Genomic DNA, 19,840 nt, shown 5'->3' on the forward strand with positions numbered 1-19,840 from the left:
GAAAAGAGCGCGGATAAGGGTATGTCTACAGAATATATAAATTATTGAAAATTGGGCTGTCTGCACTCTCAAAGTGGTGCATGTTGTTGCCAAATGTATTTCATATGCTGTAAACCTAGTTCATAGTTGTTAGTTTCCTTTAATGCCAAACAAACACATACCAATCGTTGGTTAGAAGGCGATCGCCGAATTCGTCCTCGCTTTCTCCCGTGTCGCTGGCTGTCGTGTCGTTTTCGTCGGTTTCGCTTGCATACGGTTCAAATCGATATGGCTCAATAGCTTCAGTTTCTTCTTCAATTTCGTTTTCGCTACCTGCCTCCACACTACAACCATCCGTTTCAATACATTCGTAATCTGTTGAATCGCTTAAGCCGCTGAAATCCGAGTCTGAATCCGAGCTAATGTCGCTATAGCTTGCTGTTCTTTCCGCCATGTTTGTTTGTGTTGGCTTCACTATGTGACGTCACAGGAAAATGGACGGGTGTATATAACGATGGTTAAAATCAGGCACTTTAAAGCTTTTTTTAGGGATATTGTGTGATGGGTAAAATTTTGAAAAAAACTTCGAAAAATAAAATAAGCCACTGGGAACTGATTTTTAATGGTTTTAACCATTCTGAAATTGTGATAATGTTCCCCTTTAAGTACATGCGGACTTACTGAATGCCTCATGTGACTGAGCAAATCTGGACATTTCTCAAGCATGTTTGTCATTTTGTGTCCTGCAGACGTCTGTGAAGAACAACTTCTGCCTGAAAAACAGGAGAGTAGCTTCAGGATGTTGAAGGAGGATCCACCAAAGTGGAAGACCAGGCACCACGGACCCTCTGGCGTCTCCTTTTCCTCTTTGACACAGACCCTTCCCTGTAAAAAGGAAGAGGAAGACTCACTGACCCCCCACATTAGAAAGGAAGAGACGGAACACAGCATCAGTCAGGAGGGAGATCATATTGAAGGACTGGTGGAGTTCCCAGTGACTGGTGTCCCTGTGAAGAGTGAAGATGATGAGGTCAAAGGTGAAAGTGAGGAGAAGAGAGAGGCGGAGCCTCCAAGCAGCAGCTCAACACAACACATGACAACAGAAGCTGATGGAGACCACTGTGGAGGATCACAAGCAGACAAGATCTTAGCTCCACTATCAGATAGTGAGGACACAACGTCACACTCTCCTGACACTGATGATGAACACTCTAAAGATGATAAGACATGTCACACTGACAACACTCACTTGAAGTGTTCCCACTGTGACAAAACCTTTAAGTACCATAGCCTTCTGAAAAGACACATGAGAAGACACACTGGAGAAAAACCTTTTTCTTGCTCAGAATGTGGTAAATGTTTAGTAACAAGTGGACATTTAAAAGTACACATGAGAAGACACACTGGAGAAAAACCTTTTTCTTGCTCAGAATGTGGAAAATGTTTAGTAACAAATGGACATTTAAAAGTACACATGAGAACACACACTGGAGAAAAACCTTTTATCTGTTCACTCTGTGGTAAAGGTTTTACACAAAGTCAGAATTTGAAAGTACACATGAGAACACACACTGGCGAAAAAACTTTTTCCTGTTCAATGTGCAACAGAAGCTTTTGTGACCGATCAAACCTTGTAGCACACATGAGAACACACACTGGTGAAAAACCTTTTTCCTGTTCAATCTGTGGTAAAGGTTTTACACAAAGCCACCATTTGAAAGTACACATGAGAACGCACACTGGCGAAAAACTTTTTCCTGTTCAATCTGTGGTAAAGGTTTTACACAAAGTAACAATGTGAAAGTACACTCTAGAACACACACTGGTGACAAATCACATTCCTGTTCAATCTGCAACAGAATCTTTTGTGACCCATCAAACCTTGTAGCACACATGAGAAGACACCAGGAGAGGAAGGTGTTGATTGGCAGTGGTGTGTGAAAGATTGTCTTCTAAGTACAGTGTAAGAAACACAAGTGTGCTGGTTGAGATCAGCACACACTGAATGCAGATTTGAAAGAGGACTGGTCAAGGACTTTTATTTGGACTTGATGGTCTAACAGACTTGCCGACTTGAGACGGTCGATTTCTGGGAGTTGGATGGAGTGAGTCGGGGGGACATGTGAGGGGGCTTGGTTAGAGGGGAGGAGTATATTTACAGCTAGAATTCACCAAGTCAAGTATTTTATATATATATATTTATATATATATATATATAAGAAATACTTGACTTTCAGTGAATTCTAGCTATATATATATATATATATATATATATATATATATATATATATATATATATATATATATATATATATATATATAGGGAATAAGCGGTAGAAATATATATATGTATATATATGTATATTTATTTTATTACATATATATATATATATATATATACATATATATATATATATGTATATATATATATATATATATATATAAATATATAAATAAGAGAAATGCTTGAATTTCAGTGAATTCTAGCTATATATATATATATATATATATATATATATATATATATATATATATGTATATTTATTTTATTACATATATACTGTATGTATATATATATATATATATATATATATATATATAAATATATAAATAAGAGAAATGCTTGAATTTCAGTGAATTCTAGCTATATATATATATATATATATATATGTATATTTATTTTATTACATATATACTGTATGTATATATATATATATATATATATATATATATATATATATATATATATATATATAAGAGAAATACTTGAATTTCAGTGTTCATTTATTTACACATATACACACATATAACACTCATCTACTCATTGTTGAGTTAAGGGTTGAATTGTCCATCCTTGTTCTATTCTCTGTCACTATTTTTCTAACCATGCTGAACACCCTCTCTGATGATGCATTCTGCTTCATCTCCTTGTTGTGTGCGCAGTTGTGCACTGCACTCTCTAAAAGCCGTAGATGTTATTGTCACATGTGCATGTAAAGTAGATGGCAGTATTGTCTTGTTTAAGAGTGTCACAACATTGCTGTTTACGGCAGACGAACTGCTTTACGGTAAACGAAAATGTGACTGCTGTTGTTGTGTGTTGTTACCGCGCTGGGAGGACGTTAATAAAACTGCCTAACAATAAACCCACATAAGAAACCAAGAACTCGCCCTCCATCATTCTACAGTTATAACCTGATTGGGCAGGCACACTGCTTATATTGTGGGAAAGCGGACGTGAAAACAGGCTGTCGACACGTCACTCAGGTCCGCCTGAATTTCGGGAGATTTTCGGGAGAAAATTTGTCCCGGGAGGTTTTCGGGAGAGGCGCTGAATTTCGGGAGTCTCCCGGAAAATCCGGGAGGGTTGGCAAGTATGCTTTCTAACAACATCAGCACATATAACATGTAACATTGTTGTTTGTGTAACAATCTTTTTAATACGCTTCTACATTTATAGATTAGATAGTTTTAAATATTTAAGTATTACATCATTTTATTTGTAATTGTTAATAATCCCATAGATTAGCATCTTAATATGATATACATATGTACTGGTTCAATCAGTCAATCAATCAATGTTTACTTATATAGCCCTAAATCACAAGTGTCTCAAAGGGCTGCACAAGCCACAACGACATCCTCGGTTCAGATCCCACATCAGGGCAAGGAAAAACTCAACCCAGTGGGATGACAATGAGAAACCTTTGAGAGGTCTGCGTGGCCGCCGAGAAGGTGGGCGTGAGTGGCGCCAGAATTTCAGCAGTCGGAGAGTTATATGACGGCGTCCTGGGCGTCGCTGCTGTTTGCGCCACTGGCGTCCATTCACTGACCTTTGAGAGAGCTGCTTGCGCAGCCGGACCACTCAAGGTCGCTGAGACGGCGATGAGGGCGAGGAAGTCGGCGGCGCCCTGGGAAGGCCCACCGGAGACGAGGAGAAAGCAGACGTCGCCGTGGGAGCAGGAGGAGTCGACGTCGCCATGGGAGCAGGAGGAGTCGATGTCGCTGTGGAAGCAGGAGGAGTCGACGTCGCCGTGGGAGCAAGAGGAGTCGACGTCGCCGTAGGAGGAGTCGACGTCGCGTCTGCCGGCGTGGGCGGAGCAGGCGGATCGTCTGCCGGCGTGGGCGGAGCCAGAGGCGAAGCAGGCGGCTCGTCTGCCGGTGTGGGCGGAGTCAGAGGTGCAGGCGTCCGGGCTGTCGTCGTGGAAGCAGGTGCTGGTGCGGGAACCAGCCTTGGAGCATGAGCTGGTGCGGGAACCAGCCTTGGAGCAGGAGCTGGTGCGGGAACCAGCCTTGGAGCAGGTGCTGGTGCGGGAACCAGCCTTGGAGCAGGTGCTGGTGCGAGAACCAGCCTTGGAGCAGGTGCTGGTGCGAGAACCAGCCTTGGAGCAGGTGCTGGTGCGAGAACCAGACTTGGAGCAGGTGCTGGTGCGAGAACCAGACTTGGAGCAGGTGCTGGTGCGAGAACCAGACTTGGAGCAGGTGCTGGGCGTGACTTTGGCAGATGTGGCCTGGCCGGGGTTTGCGGCTTAGCACGCCGAAGAACTGGTGGTGGTGGCCGGGCCGGTGGTTGCGGCTTAGCAGGCCGAAAAACCGGTGGTGGCGGCCGGGCAGGAGGTTGCGGCTTAGCACGCTGAAAAACCGGTGGTAGCGGCCGGGCAGGAGGTTGCGGCTTAGCAGGCCGAAGGACTGGTGGTGGCGGCCGGGCTGGAGGATGCGGCTTAGCATGCCGGAAAACCGGTGGTGGCGGCCGGGCAGGGGGTTTCGGCTTAGCATGCCGGAGGACTGGTGGTGGTGGCCGGGCAGGAGGTTGCGGCTTAGCACGCAGAAGAACTGGTGGCGGGGGCCGAGCAGGAGGCTGCGGCTTAGTATACCGAAGGACTGGTGGCGGAGGCCTGGATGGAGGTTGCGGCTTAGCACGCCGAAAAACTGGTGGCGGTAGCCGGGCCGGGGTTGCGGCTTGGCTAAATGCAGTTGTGCCACCCCACTAGCATAGCTCCCAGCACTAGCCCCCCCCTCAAAACGCGGATACCAGACGCGCTCGTTGCTGTTTGGAACCGTCTTCAGGGGTGGGTGGAGGGAGGTCAGGAGGAGGGCAGAATCCTCACCTTTAAATTGTCCACATTGTCTATTCATCTCCCCAATATGGGACTGTAGGGACGACCAGGAGGGAGAAAACAGAGGAGTGGGCGGAGCTTGAGCCATAGGGGGTGGGGCCAAAGTATTTGGGGGCGGAGCTTGAAAATCAGAAGGTGACTGGGACTGACTAGACTTTGATTTAAAAAAAATGTCTTGATAATGCTTAATTATAGAATTAAAGTAATTTGTAAATGGCTGACAGAAAGAATTGACTGAATGTACAAAAATGTCTTTGTCTATGACGTCATCAAAAGTGGACGGGGGCGTGTCCTCAGGGGGCGACAACGGAATGACGTCATAGCTGCAGTCCCAGTGATTGACAGGCCAGTAGGAAAAATCTTTGGCAAAGTGATCGATTGAATTACCAGATATTTGAGGAGGGGAATCCTGGGCTGCTTGTTGGTGGCTGTGTTCCGGAGGGAAGAATTGCGGGGGTGGCGCGTCTCTATCGCGAGCCGAAGCCGTTTTGTGCGACTTCCGCCTTCACTGACGCGTGCGAGTGGGCTGAGAGCGGACCTCCCCGGGCCAGATGGAGTCGATCGGGACCAGAACACCTACAGGTCCCCATATCATCTCCTCATCTGGAGAACAGCAGAGCGTCTCTGCTTCCATCGCTCGGAAGACCATCCACGCACCTTCATCTACCTCCGTCATGCCCGCAGCGAGAGAGCTTCTTCTTGCTTGCTTCCTACTGTGACGACCGGGGCGCATAGTGATGCGGGGCTCGTTCTCCCAGGAATGCAGACGGGCGTCAGACACAGCGTACAGGTAGGAAAAATGATTTATTAAGAATTAAATCAAAAGAGAACAAACAAAAACGTGCTCATAGCACTTAAGGCAAAAAACTAAATGGGCTAGCGTGGGAGCTAGCAAGTGACATGAGTAGGAAACAAAAGTCGTCATCTGTTGTACGAGAACAAACTAGGAAGCAAGACAGAATGACAGGGAAGGCAGGCTTAAATAATAATGTCAGTGATGACCAACAGGTGTGCGTCGGGAACACATGCGGCAGGTGAAAACAATAAGCAGCCATGGCAACAAACTCAGGTGTACAAACAGGAACTCAAGGAGTCCAAAACTAACAAAAAACACAAGTACCTCGAAAACGTAAACAAAAATATGATCCGGGCAGCGGATCATAACAGCCATGCCGAATAAAACATTAATAAGCACTTAATGACTAGTTAAGAGCCAATATGTTTTTTTAATGTATATATTTATTTATTTATTTATTCATTTATTTATGTATTTAATTTTTAATTTTTAATTTTTAATTTTTAATTTTTAATTTTGTATTTTTTTTAAAATTATTATTATTATTTTTGTTTAATCTTATTATTTATTTGTGTGTGGCGTCGCGCGGGTCTCACTTCCTGTTGGGTGGGGTCCGTGCCCGTGTGGCCCGACCTTGCTCTGTGGGGTCTCTGTTGGTGACTTGATGTGGTGGTGGCGCGGCCCCCATGTCTGGTCTAGATGCTGTGTCTCAGTTGTTTGGGCGGTGGTGTGTTTGTGCGGGTTTGGGTTGGGATGGTGGGGTCTTTTGGTGGGAGGGGTGTTGGTGTCTCTTGTTTGTGTGTTGGCGTTTGGGCTGACTGGCGGGCTGGCGCTGGCTGGTCTCCGTGACCCTGTTGGCGTGTGGTTGCTGGTCGCAGTTTTTTTTGATCGCTTTGATTTGATTGGATGGTGCTGGCTGTCTGGGGGTATTGCGGCTGCTGTTTCTGATGCCGTTTGTTTGTGGAGAGGGCGCTCGTGGCTGATGGGTCTGGTGCAGGGGGGTGGCTGATGTTGTGACTGGTGGCAGCGCGCGCGTGCGTGGTGGTGTTGGGGCTGTCGAACTGTGTTTATGTATGTATATGTGTGTGTATGTGTATGTATGTATGTATTTATATATATATATATATATATATATATATATATATATATATATATATATATATATATGTAGCCGAGCTAAATTTTATTCTATTTTATTTTAATTTTGGTCATTTATTCACATCATTTTTTGTGGTGAACTTCCCCAAAAGTGTTTCTCATTGTAAATAGGTTCCACTCTATTATTTTCCATTACATACCTTTTTGTTTCCCTGGGGGGTGATTTGGCGTTGCACCTTTGTGACCAGCTTCAGTGAGCACTGACGCTCGGAGCTGGTAAGTCACGTTTATGTCTCTCTCCCTTTTTTTTTTTATATAAACTTTTTGGTTGTCGTTCTTAAAAGTGTTTTGTGGGAATGCGCACTGTCTTGTGACTTGTTGGTGGGCATGCGTGTTGAATTCCTGAATGTTGGTTGTTGAATTAGTGACAAAAAAAAGACTTTTGTATGCTAAATGATGTGTGGATTAGCCTATTGCTAGCGGCAGTTGTTGCGGGGTTTCCTGGTCTTGTAAGTTTATGCACGGGTCAGGGGCTCTGCTGTGTGTCTGTGTGGACATCTTGTGTGCCGCTCTAGCATTAATATGAGTGTGTATTATTTTCTTCTTTATTTTTACTGGAGAGAGATCGTTTTTGCCGTGGACTGTGTGTGACGCCCCGTTGTTTTTGTTTCTATTCAAAAAAGGTATGTATGTTATGAGGTATTTTTGACATAGTTTATTGTATAAAAAATATAAAAAGAGTCGATGTGGGTGGGAAAGATGAGGTGTATTACTGCACATTTTAAGGATCATTTTTCTTAATATATATTGTTATTTGCTGAAGTATATATTTTATATACTGTGTTTTATTATTATTATTATTAATTTAATTGAGACTATTTTATGCTTTATTTACCTTTTCATTATTATTATTATTATTACTATTTTAGTTATTATTATTATTATTATTATTATTTCCACATTAAGAATACATAATTGAATTGAGTGAGCACTGATGCTCGGAGCTGTGGAGAGAGATCCTTTTTGCCGTGGACTGTGTGTGACGCCCCGTTGTTTTTGTTTCTATTCAAAAAAGGTGAATAAATCCTCCATGATTCAACTCTTGTGTGTGCGCCTCACTACAAGATACACAACGCAGATCAATGACTGTTACATATATATGTGCATGTATGTGTATGTGTATGTATATGTGTATGTGTATGTGTATGTATATGTATATAGATATGTATGTATATTTCTGGGGGTACACTCTGGGCCTGCCTGTCAGGTGGGGGTCGGCGCCTCAGGCTACTGCATCCGGACTGCGTGTCTGGAGCTCCTGGGTCCCACCGTCCATCCCTTCTGGGTGCCCGTCTTGGTTGGGGCCTGCTGGGTCTAGTCCCTGCGTCTACTGTGGTAGCTAGGTGCTGCAAGTCGGCCAGTTGCTGGGGTAGTGACCTTGTGTGTCAGCATGTCTGTGGTCTTCTTTTAATTCTTTTTTTTAAATATATTTATTTATTTATTTATTTTAATTTTTTAATATATTTTATTAATATTTTATTTTTATTTTTTATCCCCTACCTCAGGGGGGGAACTCGGCGGGGCGGTTGCTGGTTGTTCCATCTCCATCGTTGGGGTCCCTGCGGGTGGGGTGGATGGTTCCCGTGGCCCCGTGCTGGGTGGTCCTGTGGCGGCTGACTTGGGTGGTGTGGCCGGGGGTGGCGGGTGGGCTCGTGGGGGCCCGGTTGCCGGTGGGGCGGGGGCGGTCTTCCCGTCCGGTTGCGGGGGGTCTTTGGGCCCTTATTACACTACAAATGGAGCAATACAAATACCAATAGAAATAGCGCTATTGATAATGAGCAATACCAATAATTTGCCTCTATTATCAACAATACAGTTGTTTAAATGCAACAATACATATACATAATGATATCTTGAGATACAAAAGAATGCAGAAAAATGGAGGGGAAGAAAGAAAAGCAACCTACATTAACCTTGTAGATTGTTATAGTAACAATAGGTTAAGCTTTGTCAGTGTGCCATGTGTTATACCCAGTTTACCCTAGGGCAACAACGTTAATATATGTTTGATGAAACATGATTAAGTGCATGAGTGTATGTGTGCATATGTACTTGTATATGTACAGTATGTGTATATGTGTGTTTGTACAGTGAATGTATATGTACAGTATGTGTTAGTGTGTGTTTGTATAATGAATGTGCGTGTGGATGTATGAACTTTAAGTATGTAAATATGTACTGTATTTGTGTATGTATGTGGGAGCGTAGGTACGTATATATGTATGTATGTATGTATGTATGTGAGTATATGTGAATTTGCATGTACAATACATTTGACTCCCAGTGTGTGTGGGAGCCAGAGTACGGCCCCAGCCTCCCCAAGAGCACAACCCACAAACAGTAGGTGTGGTGCCCAGGGAACCAGGGACCACCTCCCCACGCAGCCAAGCCGGACAGCGACAGGAACCCCAGAGCCTGGCCCACCGCGCCGCCCACAAGGGTCGGCAGCAGGCCGCAGACAGACGCACTCGGCAGAGGAAAAGGCACGAGAAAAACAGGGGACAGCCAGACCCCAAGCCAGCGAGAGACCACACCCAACACGGGCAGAAAGGCTGTTTGTTTGAAAACTTGTGATTTCTTGTTTTGATAATACGGGCATTGTTAATAGAATTTTGGAGGTTTGGAGTGTGAAGCACAAACAATTTGAGGCAAATACATTTTCTTAACCTCTCCCTCCTCTGTCGTTGTCGGCAGAGGAGGCTTCTTCTGCAAGTACATCAGATTAGCACAAGTTGGATACAGCTAAATTTAAGGCAGGTTTAACTAAACTGGTGGTACATCTGACTATAAAAAATTGGTACGTTTGTGAAAGTGCGACACATCTGTCTATGTGGAAGCTGCATGGCTGGGAAAAATAGTCATTTTAGGTGACCGTTCAGTGACTCCGGTAAAGGAGATCAACTGAGCTGATATTTGTCACCACGTTCTGTTTACATTTGCTGCAGTATAGACAGGTGGAGTTCGGGCTCCATAGGGTAGAGCCTTGGTGAAACTTGGTGAAATTATATGGAAGTGACCAGACACCATGTCTGTAGGATTGTTGGGTGATTCCCAGTGATTCTACGGCGCCTTAGGCCGGTTTTCCGTGTAGGTCAGGGAAGGGAACGTAGGGATAACTGGGCTGTACGGGTTAATCGCCGTTTAAGGAGAAGGGACCTACGTTCGTATTATAAGACGTATTTTATTTTTATTTAGACATTGCTTTGAATGGTGTTGAATAATAATTACAAATAAAAGCCTAGATTAATGACTATAATAAGAGTCCATATGTGGAGTGTTGGAAGGAGGAGAAGTCCACACGGCCTTGTGTGTATTTGTGCTGCGCTATCAAGATAGTTGGCGCCCAGCACTGTGTGTGTGTGTGTGTGTGTGTGTGTGTGTGTGTGTGTGTGTGTGCATGTTGTGACTGCTTTGAATGAGCAGGTGGAGGAACGAGAATAAATACATGCTTTATTTTGTAGAATATCACGCACGACAGGAAGTCAGAGTGCACAAGTGAAGTGTAGCATGACAGCGTGCTCCAACCAACTGATAGACAAATGATAGTTTAATTAACTTATAGATAATCTTTAGTTGAATTAAAAAGTGACTTAAATACACATGTGGTATGAAGAATCTTTGAATGAGGAGTATTGATTAACGTTTAATGGGACAATTAATGCTGTGATTTTAAACGTGATATGCAAATTTGAACTAAGCAAGAGGATAACGACAAGGCTGTGACAGAGCAGCAAGGAAACAACTCCTTCAAATATAGATCGCTGAAACTAAATGTCAAAAGAACCAAGAGGTCAATAATCAGCTAGGGTATATTCAACAGTGGGTGTACGTGTTTTGAGCTCCAAATTCTGGAGGGAAGAAACCTCAACAAAATGTAAAACCAGACAGTCGGACTCTGGTGGTGGTCGCGGTTATCCTAGGTCAAGCCAGGGTGGAAACTGGTTTTCAGGCGGGTGACTTGACTGTGCCAACTACTCTAAACAAGACAAGCTCCGATCTGCAGCCAGAACATCATACAGGTGTGACAGAGGACGACCTTGTAATGACCTGCTTTACGAACTGTGCCCTGACATTCAATATCGCACAGAAGGAACTTCCTGATGTTGCCTGACAACACGACATCAGCTGACAACTGCTGGGTACGCCTCCCAGGAACGAGTGGAGGACGGGGACTGCTCCAACTGTCCTATCGGTGAAAGCCCAGGCTGACTGAGGTGCGTCCGTGTGTGCCAACACCCGACCCGCCAAATGTATGATCACCAATTAGACGACTCATAATAGGAGCCCTTTGACTCCTATATATGGTGGAACTCAAGGTATGGCCGCTCATGTAAACTATCCTTACAACAATTAGCATGGTATAAGATGGACAATTGCTGTCCCACATTGTTCCCTTGCCCTCTGTCCCGCCTACGAAACCACATTTATAATTAAATGATAAATGGGTTATACTTGTATACTTTTCTACCTTCAAGGTACTCAAAGCGCTTTGACAGTATTACCACATTCACACATTCACACACACATTCACACACTGATGGCGGGAGCTGCCATGCAAGGCGCTAACCAGCAGCCATCAGGAGCAAGGGTGAAGTGTCTTGCCCAAGGACACAACGGACGTGACTAGAATGGTAGAATGGTAGCAACCCTCCGATTGCTGGCACGGCCACTCTACCAACTTCGCCACGGTATGAATAAATATTTCTGAACAAAGTTGCCGTCTTTATTGTTCGTTGGTATTAGGGATGTAACAACAAAGTGTGGGTAGAAAAATATGAAGGACTTTTTTCACTCAACACTCTCACACACACACCCGGAAACAACCCCCACCTCCGGAATCAGACCCCGCCTACTTCTCTGCGCGCAAAATTAATTTGTGCGAAAGACGGGCGAGTGTGAGGATCTCCTCAAAACTCCGGAGCTTTAAGGAAAAACGTACAGAAAGCAAAAAGAACTTACATCGGGCATGTAAGTCATTCGCCGTCTTTTTTGATGATGTTGTCCCGGAGCAAGACTTCAATGTCGGGAGTCTTTGCCGGGAAAAAAGCCTCTTCCTCGGGACGTACAACACTTAAAACTTTTAGCATATCAGTATGTGAAATTAAATTACGGAATGGATTAAGTAAATAAGTTAAAAATTGTACTGATATGATCCAGTTTAAGAGATTGTTCAAAAATAATAGTGCTTACAAAGTACAAAGAAAAATAATTATGAGAAATACTTCCAACCTTATTAAAAATAAGATATTCTTAATCTCAGTATGTTAATAATGACTAAATTAATGAATTACATATTACAAAACTGTTGTGTATCTGTCTCTGTTTGGTTGGGTACCTAATCTGAAAAACCTTAATGTCTGTCATATCCATATTTTTTAGTCTCTTCCAATGTCGGCCAAACGTGGTTCCGACCACCATTTCTCACGCAAAGACTCAGTTGGAGGAATTTGAGTGCAATTCAGAAAAATCCTACTTTTCCGAGGAGCGGCGAGGTAAGTTTTATTATTTTCATAAATGGAAACTGGAGTTTCACTAATCATGGCTGCTGAAACAAAGGGCTTCTCCATCTTTTCCATTTCCTCTTGGCGCTCGTACTAACAAAGACTTTGTTATAACCAACCCCATTCACATATATATATGTGTGTGTGTGTGCGTGTGTGTGTGTGTGGATGTGTTGGGGAAATGTCGGTCAAATGTCATTCATATTCATCAATAACCCATTCATGCTCCTAATACCTATTAATTTCATATTCATATTTTTTAGCCTCTTCCGCTCTTAAATCCTCCCAAATGAACCCCCCTCCTCTTCCAAGGCCATAAATCTCGTTTTGGGCTAAAGTTACACTCACCCCCCTTACTCCCACCTCCGTCTGACCTTTCCATAACACCACCTCCTCTTCTAGGGCCATAAATCTAATTTTGACGTAAGGTACACCCCCCCCCCCCCCTTCACTCCCCCCTCCCTCTGACCTTTCCATAACCCCACCCCCCTTTGACCTTTGACACCAAGGTTGTAAATCATTTTTGACGTAAGGTATACCCTTAACCTCTCTAACAACACCCAGAAACGCCACCGGCTTCGCTGGGCCTGAGCTCATCTAAGATGGACTGATACAAAGTGGAAAAGTCTTCTGTGGTCTGACGAGTCCACATTTCAAATTGTTTTTGGAAACTGTGGACGTCGTGTCCTCCGGACCAAAGAGGAAAAGAACCATCCAGATTGTTCTAGAGTGGAAGTGTAAAAGGCAGCATGTGTGATGGTATGGGGGTGTATTAGTGGCCAAGACATGGGTAACTTACACATCTGTGAAGGCGCCATTAATGCTGAAAGGTACATACAGCTTTTGGAGCAACATATGTTGCCATCCAAGCAACGTTACCATGGACGCCCCTGCTTATTTCAGCCAGACAGTGCCAAGCCACGTGTTACATCAACGTGGCTTCATAGTAAAAGACTGCGGGTACTAGACTGGCCTGCCTGTAGTCCAGACATTGAAAATGTGTGAAGGCTAAAATATGAGAAGGGAGACTGTTGAACAACTTAAGCTGTACATCAAGTAAGAATGGGAAATAATTCCCCTTCAAAAATGTGTCTCCTCAGTTCCCAAACCTTTACTGAGTGTTGTTAAAAGGAAAGGCCATGTAACACACTGGTAAAAAGTGCCCCTCTGACAACTTTTTTGCAATGTGTTGCTGCCATTAAATTCTAAGTTGATGTGTGAACTTGAAATATCTTGTCTTTGCAGTCTATTCAATTGAATATAAGTTGAAAAGGATTTGTTGTATTCTCTTTTTATTTAACATTTACACAACGTGACAACTTCACTGCTTTTGGCTTGTGTATATATATATATATATATATATATATATATACATATATATATGTCTTAATAAGGTTATCCAAAAAATAGTGCTCGAAACCGTAGTAGAGCGCAATATATGTATGTGTGGGAAAAAAAATCACAAGACTATTTCATCTCTACAGGCCTGTTTCATGAGGGGGGGTACCCTCAATCCTCAGGAGATTTTAATGGGAGCATTCGCATACCATGGTTTATATAGGGCACAGAGTGGGTGGGTACAGGCTGGCCTAGGGGCGTGGTGATTGGCTCATGTGTTACCTAGGAGGTGTTTCCGTCTATGGCGGCATGTTGTTACAATTTCGCTGCGCTTGTTGAGGGATGACAGGTCTGGACGGTAAATAATAAACAGTTTCTCTTTCAAGCATAGGTTGCATCTTTTATTACCACTATTGTAAGGTGTGCTGGATGCAAGAATTTGCCATGTTATTGAATATTCAACATTATTGTCTTTGAGGTCCCAAATGTGTTTGCTGAGTTCTGTGGTATTTCGCAGGTTTTTGTTCCTGAAAGAAGCCTTGTGATTGTTCCATCTGGTTTTGAATTCTCCCTCGGTTAATCCTACATATGTGTCAGATGTGTTAATGTCCTTGCGTATTACCTTAGATTGGTAGACAACTGATGTTTGTAAGCACCCCCCGTTGAGGGGGCAATCAGGTTTCTTTCGACAGTTACATGCTTTGTTGGTTTTGGAGTCGCTCTGACTGGGGGTCGACGGCTCATTTGCAATCGTTTTGTTGTGGTTTGAGATGATTTGTCGTATATTGTTCATGCAGCTGTAGCTCAATTTAATGTTGTTCTTGTTGAATACTTTTCTTAGGTTGTTGTCTTTGGGAAAATGTTTGTCAATCAGATTGAGGAATTTGTGTCCAATGTTCGTTGAGACGTTTTTGCTGTATGGGGGGTTGTACCAGATGATGTCGTTTCGTTTTCTGTTCTTTTTTGGCTGGTTTCCTGGCGTGGGTTCATAGGTGAGGGTGAAATTGTATCCGCTTTCATCAAGGGCTTTTTGGTACGGGGGGGTTGCTTGGTCAAGCTCGCTAGCCTCAATCTGAACCTTGGTATTTACCGTGATGACGGACTGGCAGTGTGTCGCGCCTCGCCAAGGAGCAGCGAGAATACCAAGAAGCGCATATGCCAAATTTTCAAAGAGAACGGCCTACGGATCACGATTGAAGCCAACAAGCAAACCGTCAACTTCCTTGACGTCACTTTCAACCTGAGAAATAACAGCTACCAACCATTCACGAAACCCAACACAACACTCCAATACGTGCACCATGACAGCAACCACCCACCCACCACCACGAAAAGAATACCTACCGGAATCAATAAAAGGCTATCGATGCTGTCATCTAGCAAAGCTGAATTTGACCAAGCAACCCCCCCGTACCAAAAAGCCCTTGATGAAAGCGGATACAATTTCACCCTCACCTATGAACCCACGCCAGGAAACCAGCCAAAAAAGAACAGAAAACGAAACGACATCATCTGGTACAACCCCCCATACAGCAAAAACGTCTCAACGAACATTGGACACAAATTCCTCAATCTGATTGACAAACACTTTCCCAAAGACAACAACCTAAGGAAAGTATTCAACAAGAACAACATTAAATTGAGCTACAGCTGCATGAACAATATACGACAAATCATCTCAAACCACAACAAAACAATTGCAAATGAGCCGTCGACCCCCAGTCAGAGCGACTCCAAAACCAACAAAGCATGTAACTGTCGAAAGAAACCTGATTGCCCCCTCAACGGGGGGTGCTTACAAACATCAGTTGTCTACCAATCTAAGGTAATACGCAAGGACATTAACACATCCGACACATATGTAGGATTAACCGAGGGTGAATTCAAAACCAGATGGAACAATCACAAGGCTTCTTTCAGGAACACAAACCTGCGAAATACCACAGAACTCAGCAAACACATTTGGGACCTCAGAGACAATAATGTTGAATATTCAATAACATGGCAAATTCTTGCATCCAGCACACCTTACAATAGTGGTAATAAAAGATGCAACCTATGCTTGAAAGAGAAACTGTTTATTATTTACCGTCCAGACCTGTCATCCCTCAACAAGCGCAGCGAAATTGTAACAACATGCCGCCATAGACGGAAACACCTCCTAGGTAACACATGAGCCAATCACCACGCCCCTAGGCCAGCCTGTACCCACCCACTCTGTGCCCTATATAAACCATGGTATGCGAATGCTCCCATTAAAATCTCCTGATGATTGAGGGTACCCCCCCTCATGAAACAGGCCTGTAGAGATGAAATAGTCTTGTGATTTTTTTTCCCACACATACATACATATATATATATATATATATATATATATATATATATATATATATATATATATATATATATATATATATATATATATATATATATACATTTACATACAGTGAAGAAAATAAGTATTTAAACACCCTGCTATTTTGCAAGTTCTCCCACTTAGAAATCATGGAGGGGTCAGAAATGTTCATGGTATTTGCATGTCCACTGTATGAGAGAGAACCTAAAAAGAAAAAAATCCAGCAATCACAATCTATGATTTTTTAACAATGTATTTGTGTGATAAAGCTGAAAATAAGTATTTGAACACCAACATTAATATTTGGTAGAGTAGCCTTTGTTTGCAATTACCGAGGTCAAACGTTTCCTGTAGTTCTTCAGCAGGTTTGCACAGACTGCAGGAGGGATTTTGGCCCACTCCTCCACACAGATCTTCTCTAGATCAGTCAGGTTTCTGGGCTGTCGCTGAGTAACACAGACTTTCAGCTCCCTCCAAAGATTTTCAATTGGATTTAGGTCTGGAGACTGGCTAGAACCTTGATATGGTTCTTACAAAGCCACTTCTTGGTTTTCCTGGCTGTGTGCTTTGGGTCATTGTCATGTTGGAAGATCCATCTTCAATGATCTGACTGAGGGAAGGAGGTTTTTGGCCAAAATCTCACAATGCATGGCTGCAGTCATCCTCTCCTTAATACAGTACAGTCGTCCTGTCCCATGAGCAGAAAAACACCCCCAAAGCATGATGCTACCACCCCCATGCTTCACAGTAGGGATGGTGTTCTTGGGATGGTACGCATCATTCTTCTTCCTCCAAACACGCATAGTGGAATTATGACCAAAAAGGTCAATTTTGGTCTCATCTGTCCACAAAACGTTCTCCCATGACTCCTCTGCATCATCCAAATGGTCATTGGCAAACTTAAGACGGGCCTTAACATGTGCTGGTTTAAGCAGGGGAACCTTCCGTGCCATGCATGATTTCAAAGCCTGACGTCTTAGTGTATTACCAACAGTGACCATGGAAACAGTGGTCCCAGCTCCTTTCAGGTCATTGACCAAGTCCTGCCGTGTAGTTCTGGGCTGATTCCTCACCTTTCTTAGCATCATTGAGACCCCACTAGGTGATATCTTGCATGGGGCTCCACTTCCATTGAGATTGACCGTCATGTTTAGCTTCTTCCATTTTCTAATGATTGCTCCAACACTGGATCTTTTTTCACCAAGCTGCTTGGCAATTTGCGATGAGGTGGCGACTTGTCCAGGGTGTACTCCGCCTTCCGCCCGATTGTAGCTGAGATAGGCTCCAGCGCCCCCGCGACCCCAAAGGGAATAAGCGGTAGAAAATGGATGGATGGATGGATGCTTGGCAATTTCTCCGTAGCCCTTTCCATCCTTGTGGAGTTGTACAATTTTGTCTCTGGTGTCTTTGGACAGCTCTTTGCTCTTAGCCATGCTGAATGTTTGGGTCTTACTGATTGTATGGGCTGGACAGGTGTCTTTATGCAGCTAACGACCTCACACAGGTGCATCTGATTCAGGATAATACAGTGGACATGCACCTACCGTGAACATTTCAGACCCCTCCATGATTTCGAAGTAGGAGAACTTGCAAAATAGCAGGGTGTTCAAATACTTATTTTCTTGACTGTATATATATATATATATATATATATATATATATATATATATATATATATATATATATATATATAAGACTTACACAATATGGACTCATTTAGCCTTTTCAAATCAAGAACACACTTATTCCAGAATGCTTATTCACTTTAATTTGAGCTATTTCTAGTTTCTTGTCTAAACTGACATGTTCTGTTTTATATTGTTCAATGTTGTAATGTTTGTATCGTCTCTAGAAAGGCACCTTATAAATAACATTGATTATTATTATTCGTATTATTCTTAAACAGAGGATTTGGTCCTTTCACATCATCTACAACCTCTTTTTCTTCCTGAGAACTACTCATTTTTTGTCATGTTTATTTTCATAGCTTCTTTCAAGCCAAAAAAAGGAAATAAGATTATTTTGCCAGAGCACATTTGTATCACTACTAGAGGTATTTTGTCAAAAATAAAGGATTTAGTGTTTTATTAATATGACCAGCAACATTTCAATGGTACTATATGTAGGACTTTACAATACTGTACTGCCATCTACTGGTGACTTTTGGCTACCACACGATAAATTGACGTGTAGGCTAGAGGCAGTAGCTTAGTTTCACTTTCACTTTGCCTTTTACCTCATTTTTCATTATCACCAGAATAAAACACAAGGCCAAAATGTATTGTTTTATTGGTGAATAATACACCAATATATACATCATTTTAGTTAGTGAAACAATTACAACAAAATAATAAAATTAATCACTTTATTACAAACAACAGTTTTAACAAAGTCAATAATGCAAAATAAATGTAGAAAATCAAAAAGTGATCACGCTCCTGATTTACTACAAAGCTTTGAGTCTTCTGCGCATGACACATCTCGCGAGAGCAGAGCAGTCATAGACGAGAGCAGAACCGTCTTGTAACGTCAAGCGTGCCAACTGTCGTGAAAGCACATTGACGCAGAAAGAAGCCAGAAGGACGCTAATAAGTCAGTCTTATTTGTTCTCCAGTTTGACATATTTACGTCGTATAAAATACATCTTTGAGTCTTTATTCAAGGATAGAAGCGTCTCGATGTGCTAGAAGCACTTTGCTAGATCTCCTGCTATCTTTGCTTGTTAGTTAGCTTAGCTCGCTAGTTAGCTTAGCTTGTTAGCTGCTAACAGACGTTATCAACACATCGCTAAGTAGAGATCAAGTGTGAGAGTAAAGTGTTGTGATTGTGTGAAAATGTCTACATTACACATGTTGAGAGCGTTGGTGGATCAGCGACTAACTGCTGCCGTTGAAGAAATATTTGTAGTGTTAGAAAGAACGATAGCAGAATACGAGGCGGAACTTTCTAGAACAAAGGAGGAGAACAAGCTACTATTGGACGCTGTTTTCAAGAAACATCAAGTTGTGTTACACAAAACAGGTTTGTTGACTTCTTACTCTCACATGTTTGCTAACTTTATATTTGATTATTAACACCTTTCTTCAATAGATGGTCAATCAGTGGCCTAGTGGTTAGAGCAGGGGTCACCAACCTTTTTGAAAGCAAGAGCTACTTCTTGGGTACTGATTAATGCGAAGGGCTACCAGTTTGATACACACTTCAATAAATTGCCAGAAATAGCCAATTTGCTCAATTTACCTTGAACTCTATGTTATTATTAATAATTAATGATATTTATCTTTGTGGAAACACTGATCATCTTAATGATTTCTCACAATACATATATATAGAAACAGATAAATATCAATATGCAACACTTTAATTTTATATTTTCTCTAAGTGCACATTTTTCAAATTGAACATTTTCAAATGATCACTTCTAAGACAGTCTTGTGAAATCACAATATCCCATTTTAACTAGCGAGCCACTAACATTGTTTAACAAATTATAAAATTACTTTGCACCATGTTTGTACAAATAATAACTCATGTAAAATACAAAAGTCAACTCTCAAATGTTTAAGTAAATCATGTCACACTTTGAACTGGACAC

At 42.4% G+C, this 19,840-nt stretch overlaps 2 protein-coding genes across 4 annotated transcripts in view; both read left to right on the top strand.

Moving 5' to 3' along the window:
* LOC140680206 (uncharacterized) overlaps positions 1–19,840 on the top strand; it is a 62,054-nt gene that overhangs the window by 24,328 nt on the left and 17,886 nt on the right. For 2 of the 3 annotated variants that reach the window (XM_072916651.1, XM_072916654.1), the window contains exon 1: positions 18,765–19,266. The exons of the other annotated variant lie outside the window; for it this stretch is intronic. In XM_072916651.1, coding sequence (XP_072772752.1) covers positions 19,080–19,266 — 187 coding nt within the window. In that variant the 5' untranslated portion in view covers positions 18,765–19,079. Of the gene's footprint in view, positions 1–18,764; positions 19,267–19,840 lie in introns of those variants that run through there. 3 annotated transcript variants of the gene reach the window in all.
* LOC140680144 (uncharacterized) lies at positions 704–1,879 on the top strand. The gene has a single exon (XM_072916517.1). It carries the CDS (start codon positions 704–706, stop codon positions 1,778–1,780), a length of 1,077 nt encoding a protein of 358 aa, XP_072772618.1. The 3' UTR covers positions 1,781–1,879.

This window comes from Nerophis lumbriciformis, linkage group LG28, assembly GCF_033978685.3.
Source record: "Nerophis lumbriciformis linkage group LG28, RoL_Nlum_v2.1, whole genome shotgun sequence".
Taxonomy (NCBI): domain Eukaryota; kingdom Metazoa; phylum Chordata; class Actinopteri; order Syngnathiformes; family Syngnathidae; genus Nerophis; species Nerophis lumbriciformis.

Coding starts and splice junctions, on each gene's coding strand:
- LOC140680144 (XM_072916517.1), top strand. CDS start 704: ATGTTTGTCATTTTGTGTCCTGCAGACGTCTGTGAAGAACAACTTCTG.